This window comes from Ciconia boyciana, chromosome 18, assembly GCF_034638445.1.
Source record: "Ciconia boyciana chromosome 18, ASM3463844v1, whole genome shotgun sequence".
In the NCBI taxonomy this organism is placed as follows: Eukaryota; Metazoa; Chordata; class Aves; order Ciconiiformes; family Ciconiidae; genus Ciconia; species Ciconia boyciana.
This window is the reverse complement of record NC_132951.1, coordinates 2,563,498-2,582,730: the sequence shown is the minus strand read 5'-3', so window position 1 is coordinate 2,582,730 and position 19,233 is coordinate 2,563,498. Positions and strand designations below refer to the sequence as shown.

The following is a 19,233-nucleotide window of genomic DNA, read 5'->3' as shown; positions in this document are numbered from 1 at the left end:
GAGAGCTTTGATACCTGTTTTAACATGAGGCAATGTATTTGAATGGTTAGACTGCTGGCATAGGAATGAAGCATTCTTGAGAAGTACTCCTGGCTTTGCGGCTTATCTGCTTTATAGTCAGTGTAGCAAATCACTTAGACACCTCTACGTTCAGACTCGTTTCCTCTGTGGCCTGCCAAAAGAATCTATTTTGACAGTATTTTCTACCCGCTATCCCACCTCTACCTGTGCTCCTTCATTTTTCCTCTTCTCGGACAGTAAGCTTGTTGAAGCATGGATCTTCCTACAGACTGTCTTTTAAAAGGCATATTCTCATTTCTGATATTGTAAAAGAATTAAGTTAATCTGCTTTATCTGAAAAGATACTGTTTTTCCTGAAATCAAAGGGCAGATTGGTTTATCCTGACTATTTATACGCAGGTTATGTACCTGGTATAAATGTACTGAGCCCAATGGTCATTTACCCACTGGAGCTGAAGTTCCGCCCCCCAGTACCAGTTCCAAAGTGCAGCTCTTGAAAGCTCCTGGACTTCTTAGACCATGGCAAAAGCACCAAAGGACTGTGGATCAGGATGTCTGTGGCCAAACGCCTTGCACTGAATTACCACAGCAAGCAGGACCCTTTATATTGTTATATGCCAGTACCTTGTGTGCAGGCTTGAAGTCTTAAGAACCTGCAGGTTTTCCCTTGGATGCCTCCTATAAAAAGTCTGAGTGATAGAAATCATCAATCTTTGCAGAGTTTGGTTGTTTTTCATGCCTGAATGGGATCACCAAGCATCTAAATATACATCGCTACCATGTCCTAGAAATTCTTTATCTTCATTTAAATCACAACTACATTTTAAAAGCAGGATGAATGTAATGATTCACAGCTGATATCGAGTGTTTAAGTCATTATTATGCTACAAAAAGTATTGTGAAAGTTTAAATTTATAGGAGTGTGAATAATTTTCTGTCAGCTGGGGATTATCCCTTTTAATCTAAAAGGCACTCATTCTCTCCATATCTGAGGTTTCAAAAATTGGAATCTGTTGCTCTCCATTGTAAGATAAATCTCCTGCGTGTGCAGTGCATGGGAGACTGTAAATGTGAAACTTACTACATTTATTGAAAGTCAAAGACTTAAAACTATATCATAAACAACTGAAGCCTCTGAACGCATAGGATATGTTTTCAAAGGGTCGAGCAATGGTTTAGCTGTGTATCTCCTGGATTTGGAGTTTTTGTTTGAGGTCACTTAAACTCTCATGAGTCTAATCCAATGAAGACGGTTCTTTAAAAAAAAAGCATAGAAAATTGTTGTGGGATTTCTTAGGAGTCTAGACATTGCTTTGCTACCTATGGCCTTCTATCTTGCACTGGGTATTTGCTGGAAAACTGGGGGTTTCCCCCAGCAATACGTTGGATGCCAGGTCTGTAGTAGCTATGCTTTTTGAGAAGCTCTGTCCAGAATAATTGCAGGCATATCTGCCATTCCACAAGCAAGAATGGGCATTTTTTGAATGCAAACAAGGTATTTGCACAGCTCATACGGGCTCACATGTAAGGTTTTACAGATGCATACCGCCTGCCGGCTTCCTTTCAGAGGTCCATGATCTGAACTGCATGAACCAGAGCGTACATCAGAAAGAAGCCATTAAAATACTGTCTTGGAAATTCTTTGAATAGGGCATGGTATATATGTGACAATCGGCCATCCTGGCTGGCTCTCCCGAGTCAAGATTCAGTTGGTTTAACATGCAGGCGGTTACCTGCAGTAAAACAAATTATAATAAACATCTAAGCTTTGAGTTTTTAGGAAAAAAATCACTCTCGGATCCTAAACTGGGGGAGTGAGCATGTTTTGGTAGTGATACTTTGAGGAGGGACAGTTCATCTCTACCAAAAGGATTCTGCGCTTCCCCGCGTTACATGACGAAGGGAAATGGAGTCTTAACAACCCCTGGCATATTGGTAAATGTTTTTGGTATTCCACTCTCCTTCCTGGCCGTATAAAACTCAATCTCCAAAGCTCCAAAGAAGACCAGCTTGCTTTAACCATTGAGGTTAAATGCCTTACTTTTCTCTTTTTATAAATAATAGTAAGAATGACTCTCTCCTAGTCGCCATAGGTGTTGGGATGTTCCCTCAAATTTTCCTTGATAATCCTTACTATGGCTGGATTAGTTTGTTTCTTAAAACCTTACTTGGAGAAACGTCTGTCTTTTTATGTTACTCAGTTTTACTCTTTGCACTAACAAGTCCCAGAATATGGATAATGTAATGCATTTTGTTTGCTGCCGGCCATAATTACATTGGAAAGCAGACTTCATGTACAGTGTGAATCCTTTTTTTCATTTAGACACTGCTGGGATCTTCAGGGACTATCAGAAGGCACTTTGCTTAGTCCTGAGGTTGTCAGGACATAGTTTTTCCTCTGCTGCAATTACAACCTGCCATGGAGGTTGCCAGCACTTGGTTTCAACTTCTGTTCAGCAGTGACAGCTTTGTTCTAGGGGACTAAAGATGCTCAAGAACCTAATCTGAGCACAGTTCTCTAAGGAGAGAGAGAACAGAGGAAAGCTAAGTTCGGAGTCTCTTTTCCTGCATTCCAAGGAGAAACAGAGTCCTGGGATGGCCACAGCAAGCCTGGTTCCAGGAGCTGGAAAACAGCTCCTGCAAGGTGTTACCTGGTCTAACTTCTGTTCCCCACTGCACGCGAGGTGCTCTGCTTCTGTCAGGATGGTTCTCACTAAAGGCAAAGAAGTTTTGTATATGAACACTTTGTCCTCTGGGATGGTTGGCTCCATTGTGCCAGTTAAATAAGAAAACTCTTTCACCCCATTGAAGTTCTTTCCCAGGTGGTATCCTTGCTTGGCTTCATCTAGGCAGTTTTTTCTAGTCGCTCCTCTCTTTGGGTAAATAACAGTTTTTGTTCTTCAAGGTTACTTGCATTCTACCTGTATCTCTGTTTCTGCATCGTTCATCCCTGATTGCTCAATTACCCTTCTCCTACCTTCCTAAGGAATATTTATCTGTCTTGTTCGGATATGAAATGTTGACAGTATGATAATTACGGAACTGTGAACAAATAATCCAGAGTAGTGTGGTTTTGTTTTAATAGGAGAACAAAAGAATCCAAATTGAAGAATCGGGTGATCCCTGAATAACAATGGCTGTTGAGTTGCAGTTTTCTAGATCCTTCTTGGCGGTTGCATTCCTTCATTCCGACTCTATTAATGTCCCGTCTGTTCCATGTGCGTGTTACATGCAAGTCATCAGCGCTAGTTGGAGAGCGCAGACAGAGACTTCCCAAGTTTTCTCTTACTTTACCGTAAAGCCTTGGCTTGCCTGAAGTTTTCTGGTAGTTCAGGTCAGGGACTAAGGGTGTGTGCTGGCTGAGGGTGACTGTTTCAGAGGCTGGGAAAGCAGTCTTTCCCTGGTACAAAAGAGCAGAAAAGGAACAGAGTGAAATTCTGCAAAGAAACATTTAGCTGAATATCAGGAAAAATGTCCTGAGAGATATGCGGCACTGAGAGCTGCCAGTCTGTGTAATTCTTTCTCCAGGGCAGTGGGAGAAGACCCTGTGACCGAGACATTTTCAACAAGATAGGTAAAATCTTTACAAAAATAGAGCATAAGCAGCAATCCTTTATTGGCCAGAGGTGGAACAAGGGTGAGATGTTATGTGTTGAAGCTATTGCTTCTTCTGTCTGTGATTTGCTGATACTCGCATGTATTAGATTTGCCATATTCATAATTAACCCTCAGTGCCTCTCATTTGACGTAATTCCAGTTTTCATGACCTAGACAGACCCACACTGTCCCTTTGGTGACCTGTGGGACTTCAGTGCATCTTCATCTGATTTTTCAAATGGACTGAACTGAGTGTTTCCAATGACACTGCAAATTTGATTAATCTTTTGCCATAGAAGGGCAGTGTTGCTAAGCAGCACTTACCAACACGAGCTGTTTCTCACATTCCGGGACTGCTTCATGGCCTGGCTCACAGACATACCCTCTCGTGCGCTTAACTACTGTATCTCCATGTTTATTCTCTAACTCTGGATGCCACAGCACAAGTCTGACCATAGCATGTGAAGGATTTGAGTTTTGTTGCCATCTATCCCTGGACATGCAATTTTTTGCAGCTATATTTTCATTCTTTTGGGTTTTGGAATCCTAATTCCAAGACACTTGTGTCTCAGAGGGGCTTTCCTTATCCCGATAGGATAATGTTTTAAGGTAACTTCAGTCACAGCAAGTTGGTGGTTCATGGATGGATGTTACTTGCTCTTACTCTCAGATGTAAGAGTTCCTTACTTCACCTCATCTGCGTGTTTCTTTAGGGGCTCACAGGATGACTGGGAAGGGTCCTGAGATTTATGAAATAAAATTGAGAAAGAGAAACTGAGGAACTTTTCACCCACTTGAACAGTCATGTGTTCAGCCTCCTCTAAACAGAAGGAGTAATACATGTTAATCTATGTGTGCATTTCGAGGTCCAGAGATAAGAAACTGTTTTGGTTTTCCTTTAAAGTTCACATCTCTTGTGCTTTGTGGACTTTTGTAGGCTATTGCTCTCCTTTGCCCTGTCCCTGGGCTTACGTGTTACCGTAAGGCAAGTCTTACCGATTGGAGCAAGCTGGTTTTAGTCATGTAAACAGAATTTGGGTTTGTGGGTTGATAAATTTGCAAGAGTATAACTTCTCAAGGTTAACTTGGCAAGGATTCTCATAAGTTTGGGGATGTCTTCAACTTCAGATGACACTCTGGCTGACAGTCTCCTGCCTACCATATGCCCGAGTTCAAAACGGATCCTGTGCAAGCATTGCATATGCTAGCAATGCACTCTTTGGGGAGGGGGACTCCACAGGGGCTGTCTGTTCGGTCACCTCGTGAATAGAGCCCTTTACCACATCTGACAGGAGGAGAACTGGATGATAAGAAAACAACTTATAACTTACAAGTTCAAATCAAAAGAGCTGACAGTAATAAGTTATATATGAAGTGTTTGAAAGGATACATATACTTACAGGCACATGCCTCTATACGCTGAACAAATAAAAAATATTTGATCCATAAAGGTCAGTGCTAGACATGAAATTCCCTTCCTTTCTTGTATCAATGCCAGGAGACCACTCGGTGGATTACTTCTCTTCTTGGGCTTCCGAGAGACACATCTGATGCCTAAACTCACCCTCAGTGGTTTTTTTGGTCTGTGCCCTTCTTACTGTAGTTTAATGCAGTCATGTTCTATAAAAAGAATAGTAGAGATGCGCACTTAGGTGTCTTTACCTGGTAACAAACAGTATCAAATGCTGCCCAAAAAAAGGTTTCTATTTTATTTTGAAAGCTAAGGCTAACATTGGTAATTGCAGAAACAGATAAACTCACTTTTTTTCTGTACGTTTATGGCTATAATAGGATGCTTAGCATTGGCAAGGCTCTGCTTGGTCCACAAATACAAATATTAATTATCCATTCAGTGGAGCCTCGTAAAAGGGTATTTCCATGTACTGTGGAAGAGCAGCAGAGATGCTGTGCAACAGCAGAAAAAAAAAGCTGATTACAGAATTAAATAAACTAAGATTCTAAAGCCCAGAATAAGGACAGGTCTGGTAGAAAAGATTTACTCCCAATTTTATACCTATAAGCTTATCTCTGATATACTAGAAAAAATGGACACCCGATATGAAATACTGCGTTACACATTTGTACTCATGGCAAGTACTTATTTATGGCAGTTTCATTATTATGAGTAGTGAAAAAATTTCCGACGTCCTCTCAAGTCCTCTGTAGTTGAGATTTGCTTGAACTGAAACAAAAAGATATGGAAGAACTATAAAAATAACCCCATCTGTTCACTGGTTCCTGTGATATGTCTTTATGGTGATTATATTCCGAGTGGTCTTGGGTAAGAGCATAAACCAGGACTTCGGTCCCTTTCTTCAGTGTTCCTGGCAGACCAGCGCTCTCCCTGTCCCCGTGGGTCAAACCCTCACCGCACTCTTCGCTTTGCCCCACGTGTGTCTGGCCAGCCCCTCTCCCTGCTTTCTAAGCTCGCTGTGCTTAGAAAATACTGAGAGCTGCCAGGACTCTTCCAAAGAAAGCTGCTCTTGATGCATCCAGCTTGATTTATTGATTATTTTTTTTTTTTTAATTTCATATATATTGTGTTTCCATGGTGCTGACTTTTTACCTTTAAAACTTTATCATGTGGGTTCACTGCGAATGAACATTAATGGTGTGGGAGTCAGTTGCAGACTTGCATCATTACTTTATGTTTAATAAAACAGGAGCTCAAGATTTTGCTGTCTTTAATAGCGTGCTCAGTTTTGCACCCCTCCCTTTTTCTCTCTTCTTTCCAGTTTTCTTATCGTTGGCCGAGGGTGTGTGGAACTACGCAGTTCCTGCATCTCAAAGGCATACGGTTCTGATGGGTTTGCACATATGCTTTGAAAGTATTATAATATTAAAATGTTATAATATAATATAAGGTTATTTCCAGGTTCTAGAGTAATTGGAAATGCCGAAATTGCTAAGCAGGACAAATTAAAATGAGAGTCCCACCTTCCTCCATCTGCAGCAAGATGATGGCATCAGATTTTGGATTTGTCCAAATATGTAAGAAAAACCGGCCCAAATCACAACAGACTTAATTGTCCTGTTTTAAATCGTGCCTGTTCTGTTATAGCTTAAGTAGCAGCGGTTGTGATTCAGCCATTCCTCAAAAGGATTTGTTTTGTTTTTTTCTGCCTTCATTCTTTGTGTCTTATTATAACTTCAGTCAGCTCTTCTGATTAGAGCAATTGTATTCCAGACTTGAGGATGTCAGAGTCAAAACTGCAGAAACAAAACAAGAAAAGCAAGGCCCTTGCACTTAAAAAAGTTAAATCACTGCACAGCGCGAGCTCTATATGTCTTTTTCTTGCTGGGCTAGCTGAGTTCTGTGCCACGCTCCTCTATGGGCTTTGATGGATGGCAAATTTCCATACAACTGTGCAGGTTTGCATGGTACTATATTCTTGACCAGAATGCTTGTCTCTACTCTAAAGACCCTAAAATATCTCCTCTTGCTCAGAAGAAGTTAGGCTGTGCAAGGGATGAGTTTATATAGTTAGTACCTCAGCTTACATTTGAAAGCCTATTTCATAAATTACTTTATGTCCACTGCCTAAAAGGAAGTTAATATTAGCCTAAGTTTTGCTTCATTGTATTCCAGCAGTGTTGGAAAAGTCATTTGGGCTAAACAAAGACAAATCTGTACTAAATGAAGCAGAAGCGTTATTCTCATTTGTGCAAATTTTGCACTGGTTCTGAATGAGCTAACGTGTCTACACCGCGCAATGCGGCACAGTAAAAGAACATTACGTCGTTGTTGTGGTTTAGCCCCAGCCGGCAACTAAGCACCACGCAGCCGCTCGCTCACTCCCCCCTGGTGGGATGGGGGAGAGAATGGGAAGAGCAAAAGTAAGAAAACTCGAGGGTTGAGATAAAGACAGCTTAACAGGGAAAGCAAAAGCCGCGCACGCAAACAAAGCAAAGCAAGGAATGCATTCACTGCTTCCCATGGGCAGGCAGGTGTTCAGCCATCTCCAGGAAAGCAGGGCTCCATCACGCGTAACGGTGACTTGGGAAGACAAACGCCATCACTCCAAATGTCCCCCCTTTCTTCTTCTTCCCCAGCTTTATATACTGAGCATGACGCCATGTGGTATGGAATAGCCCTTTGGTCAGTTTGGATCAGCTGTCCTGGCTGTGTCCCCTCCCAGCTGCTTCTGCACCTGGCAGAGCACGGGAAGCTGAAAAGTCCTTGCCCAGTGCAGCAACAACTAAAACATCTCTGTATTATCAACACAGTTTTCAGCACAAATCCAAAACATAGCCCCATACCAGCCACTCTAAAGAAAATTAACTCAATCTCAGCTGAAACCAGGACAGTCGTGCAAGCAATGCAGCCACGCGACGCCCCGGCCAGCCGCTCCGAGGGCCCCTGCCTGGTGTGGACGGGGCGTCTCTGCACTGGGCCGAGTTCGGGCGCGAGTAAGGACCCTCAGCACCGCAGGTTGTGGCATCTCATGGTTTTCTACTGTGGCAAATTCTGAAGGGATTCTTGGGCTCTGCAGATTTCTATTTATTGTCATTTCACACAGTCTATCAACTTCTTCTGAATGAAACCTTCCTCAGTTAGTAGTTTAATCTTTTCTAAGATATTTTTACTGGTAGTAAATGCTGCCCACACATAGGAAGACACAATTCTGCCCTAGACAGCTCTCAATATAAACTTAAAAGCATATAAAGAACATGTAATATAAAGGGCAATACTTTAATTACTAGAACTCACAAGAATGCAGCAAGGCTAGAGGAGTAGGCAATGTTCATAGGGTAGGATTAGCCTCATTTGTCTGGAGATCAGAATCAAATGTTGTTTAAAGTCATAAATGAAGAAGTGGATCGTGTTCTTATGATCTCACCAGGAAAGCACGGCGGTCACACCCCAGGTTGGATTCTCTCTCTTGTATTTGTGGAGACCAACTCCTCTCTCTCTTTTTCTTACCCCATCTAAAAATTACAGAAGGTAGTAATTCACACATTAGACTTTCTGATCTCTGGCACGCACTATGGAGGTGCAAAGTATTGCTATAGCAGCATAATTTATCAGCATTAAAATCTCTGACGTCTCATTCTCCCAAGGAAGCTAGCAATGAAAACCGAAAATGGTACAGTGTGATCTCCTTCTGGTAGCAATGAATGTAAAAACAATGGGAAACAGAAGGAAAGTAATGTCTTACTGCAACTCTAAATTCTAATTTCCAAATCCTGCACAAATCATCTAACAGTTGTCGAGATGTGAAATACAAGGTAGCGAAAGAAAGCTGTGATCATTTGCTGCAGAGAGTATTTGTTTTTTTCCGTATCAATTCCCTGTCCAGAGTTCAAAGCTATTACTGGATTGAAGAAGTGGCTTGATAATATGATGACATATTTGTGGCTAGGCTGGCAGTGATAAAGGAAGTCCAATCTCTTGCTTCTGGGCAGCAACTGCTCACCAGTGGCGTTTGGGGAAATACTGCGTGATTGGCCAGTTGCATATTTTTGATCTTTTCCTTCACAGCAAATATTGGCTAGTCTTCATAGCAGGGAACCAGAGGCCTGATCTAGCCAGAAGAACAAGATCATGAAGTGTTGGTATCATGAGTATGAGGCTGATATCATGTTGATATCACGAGTGTGAGCCTGGCTAAGGTCTGAGTGCCGAGGGAAATATCTTAGCAATGTTCTAGATAATGCAAATCCTCAAAGTTGCTGTTTCATAGTCATGTTTCTCTATACTATAAAAAATTCTCTAAAAGTATTTCTCACGGACGAAACACTTTTGAAAAGACCTTTGTTATCATATGCGTTGGCTGTGTTTAAGATGGCAAAGGGTATAACCTGATGGCCTGTGTTATGTACATCATCCTATTTCAATCATGCAAATAGCTCCCGGAGAAATATTCAGTTCACATGAATGCATGTTACATACCTCGCTTGTAAGTAAAGTGGCACTTAATAAACGTGAAACACCTTTGGTTATCTAGATGTTTCAAATTCTTGATGCACTTACAAACAGGAAAGTCACTTCCATAACAAGAGTCGCACAGACTGCCCCAGGAAATTTTGCAGCCTGAGAAAGACATAATGTGACCCGTGAATATCCTAGGTGGGGAAGGAGTGTTTAAATAGCATGAACAAATGACAGGCTGGATATAAGTTAGACTGTGATTATCTTCCTGCAAGACATGTAAAGGGTATTAATTTATACGAGGGAGCTGCTAAAGGCTACATGACCTATATCCATTCCTTAAGGTTGACTGGAGAAACTACTGAGACTCATGCCTGGAGTGGAGGGGTGCTCTGTGGGTACGTCTGGGATGCTGGCATAGTACCCAGTGGAAAGATACCCGTTCTTCTCACATTTCTTTCCTTATGCATGCCAAATCTGTGCTTGATCCAGTGGCTATTTTACCCCCTTTCCTGGGGATGCGGAAGTGGTGCGTGCAGAACCTCAGGTTGTGCAGGGATTTGCCAAGTTGTTTATATCTAGCTAATTTATTTCTTTGGTATGACAGTGTGTAAAAGGAACGCTTCTTTAGGCTTCACCCTAAAATCCTGGTTTCTCTTTAGAATGCTACCCCACTTTCTCCGGCTAACGTGCTTGACCCACTCAGACTATTCTCAGATGCTGTAAATGCTGGACGCCACAGTAGTATTATACTTTTATTGCCTTATTTAGCCAAGAGATTAAATGTAATGTTCAGATTATGTAGAACATTAACTCCTAACAATAAGCAAATAACACATTAGAAGCTTTGCTATTAAAACGTTTAGTGCTGGCTTTGCTGTGGAGCGCTACACGAGCCGTGACTTATGTTCCATGAGGGAGGAGGCACAGCGGAGAAGGCGCTGTATGCTCAGCGCAAGGGTCTCTTTCTTCTGTAAAGGTAGTGCATATAGCTGCCGAGTCCATATGCTGTGTTTGTGCATGCTTTATAGGATATTTTTACACGTAGCTAAAACACCTGAGCCCAGTTCTGCCAGCCATGGCTGAAAATCTGGGGGTTTTCGATCAGGTAATGAAGTTCTCGCCTGTCTCCCGGTCGCTGGCGAGCGGGTGGTGTCTCGTACCCGTGCCTGCGAGATGGGGCCGCCAGCCTGGCCGGGCTGGGCCAGCCGGAGCCCCGCGTCGCAGCCTCTCCTCCCGTCAGGAGTTGCAATGTGCTAGTCTTGTCTTTCAGACAGTATTTTTATGTGAGCTGATGGTTGCCAGGGTAACGGAGGCTTCGGGGAGTCTCGCGCCGACGCAGCGCCCTGGCCTGGGCGAGGACTGGGAGCAGATGTTGGCTGCGAGCTGGGGAGCCGGGCTGAGAGCGAGGAGCAGCGCTGCCGGCCGCCGCGCATGAAGGGAGCCGGAGAGAACGATTTGCCTGGCTGCGCTCGGTGCAAGAGAGCAGGTTCAGGGCTCGCTCGCTCTTTCTCCCTTTTTTGTTGTAATTTAGTATTCTTGTCTCACCCCACAGGGGTTCCTCAGCCGTCGGCTTAAAGGCTCCATCAAAAGGACAAAGAGCCAACCGAAGCTTGATAGGAACAGCAGCTTCCGGCACATTTTACCTGGCTTCAGGAGCGTGGACAATGAAAGGTAAGGGGACGTTTCTCCGAGGGTGGGGAGGAGGGCGTGTGAGACAGAATGAGGATATTGATTTCTCCAGGTCTTGTTAATATCTTCCTTATCTTATTCAGAGCAAGGGCCACATCTGCGATAGAAGTAGACTTGCTTAATTGCAAGAGGGGTGATTTTAATTTGTTGGCGAGTATCCAGTGCAAGTCCTCCCTTTTTAGGTTAAATAACACGTACAGAGAAGCCCGACTGCTCTGCTTTCTTTTCCCCAATAAATCCTAAGTTGATGCACCAGCATATAAATAGCACATAGACGCAGCAGCCAAAGCCGACTGATGCAGGTGAGGGAGGGAGGGGAGGGATGCTCACACACCGGACTACATTGAGCAGTACGGGGTTACACACTGTATGAACAATAACATAGAACAATAACAACCATAATCTCCCCAAATCCCTCTCTCCGCCTTCCACACACATACATCTTCGGCATAGCCCTTGACTGCCGTCATTACACCGAGATGGATTCTCGGCGTGTGGCCGAAGCTGCTTTTTCTGTCTGAGCCATGACAGGATCTTTCAGTCCAGGAGGGATGCGTTGCGGGGAACGTGCAGATGGGTCGGAGGAAGCATTTGACATGGGATGGCCAGTCTTGGAGCAAATTGCAAGCAAAATAAAGGGGAAATGAGACCTTGGTTTTATTCTTCAGCTCAGTTAGAAAGTAAAGTAGCTCTTTAGTGGGTTTGTATGTATTTACGTGCATGTAGGTTTATGTCAGTGTGTGCATGAGACAGACATACATTCTAGGTAAATTTATGTGTACATTCACATGCAGATCAAGGTCATGGTTGGGTAATGCAGACTCCATTACCAGCCACGGAAATAAACTATTGATTCGCTTCCAAAAGGAAGATCTTTCAACCTTACGTGAATCATTTTGGGGAATGGCACAGAAGTATTGAAGTGCCAAGAAAAGTCTATGTCTGAAAAATACGCCAAATTGGACGTACACTGATATAACCGTTTTGTAGCAGTAGCATTTTAAAATATCAGGACGGTACTTTAGAATCCATTGAGTAAATACTTCACTTTTAAAAGCAATGACAACTTTAGCTTTGTTTTAGCTATACTTATTCATTGGAGGGGCCGTGAATTTCTGAAGCCTGCAAATGACAATTGTCAATCTGGATTTTTCCTTACCTGACCTATTACAGCCTCCTAAGCTTTTTCTTTCTGGATTCTGCAAGTCAAAGGATTGTGCTGGTCAGTGCAGAGTAATATTTCAGGGGTTACTATCTGGGAAGACAGAGTTGATTTGATTCCTGTGCTGCAGTTTTCACAAACGCTCGAAGTAGGGCACTGTGTTCCATATGGAAGACAAGCGAGGGTAGCCCGGTGGCCAGGAATCTGCCTACAGTGCTGCTGCTTCACTCAAAGAACAGGCAAATTAGACAATGTTTTCTTTCCACCTAGATGAGTTTTGTTTCTTTCTGTGAACTGGCAGTATGGGAATTAACTGTTTCAGCCAGCCCTGCAGCCAAAGTCGTTTTCCCAAATTAAGCTTTGTAATTTCCCTGCCCTCCCCGCGCAAGAGCTCTGGAGCTTGCTGGGCAGTGGCCTTTCAGACAGAGCCAGATTTACTGCAACTTTTCTTTAAAGAGATTCAGTGAACGGCTGTAGTGCATTTTCAGTGTAGAGCTTAAAGGGTGGGTTAGAGGAGAGGTAGCATTTGGCAGCCTTGAATAAAACCCAAGGATTTGCTTGTATGTGTATTTAGAAACTGAAAATGAACGGCTTCCATTAGGCAGGTATTGCTCATAAACACACTTCATCTATGATACACAGACGTGCCCTGGTCTGGAGGAAACTGTCTGACACGGGGTAGCTTTTGACAGCAAGCTTTTAGTCCCCTAGCTTTCATAGTAGTGTCAGATCTATAGTGTGAGCAAGTATCCTTCTGCAGATCTTGGCCTTAGGTACTGTTGCTCTCGGAGAGGTGAAAGAAAAGCAGCAGCTGGGCTTCTCAGTCGTGCATCGAGGTTTTGGTTACGGAAGATAATTTTATCTTCCTGAAGATTCCCATCCACGTCTGCTAAAATGCACAATACACTCACTTCTGTATATGAAAGGGCTTGAGTCTTTTAGATCACTCTCATGCATTTTCTGCTCTGCCTCCCTGTCTTTCTTGAAATCCAAGAACTGTTTCAAAGAAGCATCTGGTATTGGAATATTTGCCTCTTAAGTATTTAATTCTTGACTCCATCTTGTATCCAAGCTGATTGCTCGTGAACCGCGCCTTTTCTCAAGGAAGTAACCATTATAAGAGCGTTCTGTTCTGGAGCTTTGTAGAATTTTTGCGGGAGATGCCTAGCAAAAATGAATAGTGCAATAAATGCAGTCAAAACACTCCGGGTTGAAATATTGAGCTGTAGTAGATCATAAATGATTCTGTTACTTGGCTTCTGTGTATCTGAATTGGTACTGTGTCATGCCTCTTAGTTTCTTGATTTTTCCTTTTCTTGCATGTCCTGTTTATCCTGCTATGTACAGCAGATGTGTATGAATATATGAAATGTGCACTTGCATGTACAGACAGCTAACAGGGTGGACATGGTGTGTATGTAGAGCAGAGAAGAGAATATAAACAAACATATCTATGCTTTTTACCCTGTGTTTGATTAATGCATGCATTTAAATACATCATGTAAATTTAAAATGCAAAATTATTACCTCCTACAATAGTGAGAAATTTGTACAGTGTGAGTTTTCTAACAAAGGAAAACAAGGAAATATCATTAAACATTGGAAAAGTCACAGAATGTCTCACTGGCATCAGTTCAGAATCGCCTTGTTAATTCTGTGCCAGTGGAGTCTGGTTTTTGTACCTTGCATTGGCACAAAGAGAACAGCCGGGTTTCCAGCGGCGTCTTGCAGAGCGGCTCTTCCAGAGCGTGGTTACTGCGTCCTGGGGAGGAGCTGACAGCTCTGGAGGGGGGGGTTCTTTGTCGAGTTGACGTGCCATCTACCAGGGTCCCGCGTCCATGGCCAGGCAGCTGTTGGCAGTTCCGCCATGGCGTGTGCGTGTACGTTCCGAGCAACTATGAAAACTTAGAGAATTCCGGTTCAGTAAAACCTCGGCCAACCATTTTTTCTCTATGGAGAACATCTGAGGAATTGCTCAAAGTGGTGTGTTAGAAAAATACACTGATTATAGTCAAGCAGAGCTTATATTTGTAGAACAAATGTGGTTGTTTCTCGTGGTATTGGTTTTTATGTTGACTGAGAAGAGCCCTTTTGTTTTAAAAAAGGTGGAATAAGGGGTTTGCACTAACTTCAGCAAAATTCTGTGGGGTTCACGTTGGTGTAGTTGGCCAAATTTTGCTAGTCTTTTGCATACTAATTTTTTTCTAGGAGTCCTGTTACAGTAACAGTAATAAAATTATTGATTGTGAATAAGAGAAGCACAATCAGACCAAGCATAACTAGTATTCTCTATGAGAGGTGCATGAATCTGGTACAATCAGTTTATATAAATGTGAGATTTAAAGGAGGATTGTGGAACGAGTGCTCCTTTCAATTTGTTGGCTGGTCAGATTGCTTGTTAGAGCTAAAAAGCGTTCCATTAAAGTAGCTTTTTGCTAACAATGTCTCCTGCATCCTGATTTATTACAGCAGCTAACAAAGTTTTTATCATGGAGCGCTGAATGTTTGTCTTTGTAGCGGCCTCTCTGGAATCAGCCACAAATCAAGCATTTGGCAGATGGATTTGTCTTAATTGGACCCACATTTCTCCTACAAAATTTGTGATGGAGAAAGTTTCTGGGTTGGGCTGTGGGCACAGGGAGTAGAGCCAGAGAACTGAGAGAAGGTTGTTCTGCTGCAGTTGTTAATTATTGTCATTAGTGCATTTCTGATTGTTTTCTTGTTGCAGTGACCTTTTCAGGCATTGCTGTCGCTTCATTACAGTAATCTTTTAAAAATAATTTCTGACAGTTTGTCAGGAATTTAGAAAGTGGGTTTATATGGGTGTGGTTTTATTTTTAAATCTGAATACATGAATTTGGTCCCATCTCCTCTGAAACTGGCAAAGGCTGCCCTGATTTTACCCTAGCGCTGAGAGGGCAGGGACACAGTATCACTTCGTGGGACAAATGTCTTCAGACGGTCTTGGTCTGGTGGAAGATGGGCACTCTGTGTAACTCCCATTTCTGATGTAAACCCCGAGCTGATCATTCCTGGGGACACTTTTCCTCAGTGCACCTAGAATTCATTTAATGCTAAGGGACTCTCAATTACTAACATTTGTGATTATTTCGCAAGGTTTTTTTCATCATTCCAGAAGATAACATTCTATTTAAGCTTTTTCTTGGCACTACAAAAGTCTGAGCATATGGTTGATTGTTAAATGAGCCTCAGCCTTGGAAGGGGTACAGCCGTGCATTAATAACAGCAACAACTTGCACTGCTGCTACTTCCTCTTTAAACTACTTTTTTTTTTTTATCCCATCAAAATCTTTGCTTATAACCCACAGAGGGAAGAGGAAGTGTACAAGTCATGTACTGCACTGCATTTAATTCCTAATCTAGTGCTAATGCAGTCTGCTGTATGGGTTTGCAAATGTCCATGAAGCTCATTTTGATGCGATAGGAGAGCATCAATAACTTATGAACGTCTGTACTCTTACAGTAAACTTAGTTTGTGAGTTCTTTTTAGATCTAATTATCATTTTTTTATTCCCAACAAACTTGATATGGCAAATATTTTTAGGCGTGCTGAAATTGGTGAAGTTTGATGAGAATGGTGAGTGCTGCATTACAAAGGATGAGGAAGTCACTCTGTCTCCTTCGGAAAGCGAATGACTCATCCTGCAGAACTAGGACACTGGCAGACCCCAGAGCGCATGAAGGGCTTTCAGAGCTGTGTGAGCAAGTGCAGGAGAGCTCGCTTTCTCTTCTGCCTCCTTACTTAAAAGGCATTAGCCAGCGAAGCTTTCTAAGTAGGAAGACTTGTAATAGTAGGTGCACAGTGAAGGGTGACGCTAGCAGCATGTGAAGTACAGCACAGGGGCCTCTGGTTTTCATGATAATGAAAATATTTTGGGGAAACACTGCTGAGTTTGTATAGGGAAGCCACTTGGCACGGTCAACAAGAACTGAAATGCAAAATAAAACATCTTGCGAAGTCAGGGACGGGAGCATCCGGCAGGTAACAATGTCTGCTTTCTCGTGCAGTGGGTAATGTCTGTTCCCACTCCCCCCGCGGCCAGGGAACAAATGTAGGTAGCTTAAAGATTCAAGGACAGTCTCAGGATTGAGACTGGCCTCATATAGTACCTGCATTTATAGCAAGGCTACTTTGTCCTGGAATATGCAAATCAGCCTTTTAATGGGGTTCCTTTGCAAAATATTTCTTGAACCGGAAAGTTAATTACTGATCTCTAATTAATGGCTATGTTAGGAGGCTAGAGTAAAATCAGAGAGAACTGCTTTGAAGGAGAGTTGCAGGAGGAAATTACTGGTTCTCCCAGAAACTGTTATGTTCCTCATCTTCTTCTCATGGTATTAGGAAGTTTAGAAACTGGTATCCAAATATTTTTAAAAGGATAATGCTCTTAATGGAAAGAGGGGATTTTGGAGGGTTTTTTTGGGAGGCATTGAAACAGAAAAAATAATCCTTTATATGGAAGAAAGACTAATACTCTGCTTTGTAGAAATAAAGTACAGTTCCCTTACACAGGTGGTTTGGGTTTCCATTGTGTTCAGAGGGGCACGTATTCCCCTTTGGAGTCAGTCTGGTGCTGCAGGTAACGGCTGACGACAGGGGCAGTTGGAGCGTGAGCGTGTTTAAAACCAGGCGTGGAATCGGCGTTTCAGCCCTCCTGAGCACGGCAGCCCCGGCAGCGACAGCGGAGGCTTGGCAAAGCTCAAGCCCTTCCCCGGTCAGCGTTCTTTGCATTACGTTTTCTTGATTAAGGGAAGTAGAACTCCTGGTGAATCGGGAAGGTTGCAGATCAATTGCACCGGCCCGTGCATACAGAAGTATTTGTTATAAAGCCCCATTCAGCAATATCCTGCTCCTCGTGGCTAAAGCCATTTAATAACCCCAAGAGGGGCAGAGATGGACTGAAAACAATGTGGTGTCTTTCAGCTTCTCCCAAGGCGACAGCAAGGTCTCAACTATTCCTCCTGTTAAATTGGCTTTTGCACACGCATGTGAACCTGTGATTTGTATCTGGGGCTACCTGAGGTAAACGTGTTTGATGTTCTCAAAGAAACACATAAACACTTCCCCTAATCCTACGTATTCAAACTAACTTCCTAATTGAACAGGGAGGTCATGCCTATATCTTTCAGTAAAAGACTATATTAATTCCTAGAAATTTTTCAAGCCCAGTAAAATGTCAAGGGAAGGGCTAAGAGGCTGGAATTATTTTAATAGCCTTCTTCACATTTCTCCGCTTCCCGGTTTCCTAACAGCCCAAACAAACAGCGCAGTGCCCCACAGGGTACAGCTCGCGCTTTGACTCGACTTGGAGTCATGGAGCAAAATTATAAAATCCTTCCTGCTTAGGCATATGCAGCGCTAGTGGGATAATTGGCTTCGTGCATCTTACAATTAGCTTGCAAAAATATGTTTTGCATTCCTGACCTTTTCTCTATAAGCAAGGCCATTGTTTCACTGTCCTGCTTAATTACAAAATATAGTGTTGTGTGAGGATAGAGATGACATCGTTGTATCGTTGGCTCTAATTTGACGAGACATCATAATGGGGAGTTTTCATACTGAGGGCACTGAATTAGTGTAGCGTGAAGCCACATTTCTCTAAACCTACTAAATAAGGAGAAGTTAATTTTATGCTCTATCTTTTTGACGTTTGTAATCAAAGCATTGTATTACAGCTGCAGATGGTTAGCATTTGAAGAATGTTTGGTAAATGCCGACAATCGGAAGGCATTGTTTCTGCAGCGGAAGATCAGGTTGATTAATGGATAGAAGGATGCTTTCTTTCATCTTACTGTTCTCGCAGTCTGAATACGTATTATTGACTCATTTGGCCATTGCCTGGCAGACATGACGTTGTGGTGCATCAGTGTACACCTCAGGGTTACAAGCAGATAGTTCTGTTCGTATCCTCTCAGCAAAGACTCTGAGCGAGGGTGACAGTTAAGTTGCATTGTGGCTGATGGTGTCTTGATACTCTTCAGATCGAAGACAGATACTGCTACTCCATTGCATTAACATTTTGTTTCCAAACAGACCATTTATTCTGACTTTGCCCTGGCAAGATTTTCATGTGCATGGATTTCAGTGCAATTACATTAGCATTACTCTTCATGTCAATAAACTCAAAGAAAAAAAAGAGAAAGAATATGCCATCACTACAGCTTTTATACCAGAAGACACTTTCTGTTAGTTCTAGACTCTTCTGTTTGCTTTTTTAATTATTATTTGTTTACAATAAAAACTAAGATACTTCTACCCCAGGCTTAAACATTCTGGCACACCATGAAAACTGCTCGTGATGAAAACATTACTTTTAAACTAAGAGGAACAGTCTTGCTTTCCCCGGCCCACTGTCTCCTGGCCACGTGTTCCCCTTGCAGCAGATGCAGTCATCACGCAATCTTCGGAAGGTCAGCAAGTTGATTCAAGGGGAGATTATGAGTTAGGGGAGTGATTTTCTGTTTGGTTAGGGCACTGAACCAACTCATGTAACTGCAGAGTAACAGGAAGATGGCAGAAAAAGGACTTTTCCTTTCAATGGCAGGCAGTGGGCAGTTGCGTTCAGTGAGATGGAATGTCCCACTGTTCTGTTTCTGTCCCTAGCGCCGGGTAGGCACGGGGAGGGACACCCACCTGGCATCTGCCTCTGTTCTCCATCTTTCAAAATGGAATTTCCCATCTCATAGGAGAGGTACATTGCTTGACGGAACAAATTTTTCTGTCCTCTACTCTGTCATTTCTATTGGCAATTAGTATTAGCAATAGATGTCTTTGCTGGCAGGGGAAGATGTTTAAAAACAAGTTTCGCTCTATTCTTTATTGAAACTCTGCAAAACCTTGATTGGAAAATCTGTGTGAGGGGCAAAG

At 42.7% G+C, this 19,233-nt stretch overlaps 1 protein-coding gene across 9 annotated transcripts in view; it reads left to right on the top strand.

Moving 5' to 3' along the window:
* Nucleotides 1-19,233, top strand: part of DAB2IP (DAB2 interacting protein) — a 170,316-nt gene that overhangs the window by 35,832 nt on the left and 115,251 nt on the right. For all 9 annotated transcript variants that reach the window (XR_012045664.1, XM_072883003.1, XM_072883016.1 and 6 more), the window contains exon 3: nucleotides 11,046-11,164. Coding sequence is in view for 8 of the 9 variants with exons in the window: in XM_072883003.1 (XP_072739104.1) it covers nucleotides 11,046-11,164 (119 nt within the window). In the remaining variant the exon portion in view is untranslated. The remainder of the gene's footprint in view (nucleotides 1-11,045; nucleotides 11,165-19,233) is intronic.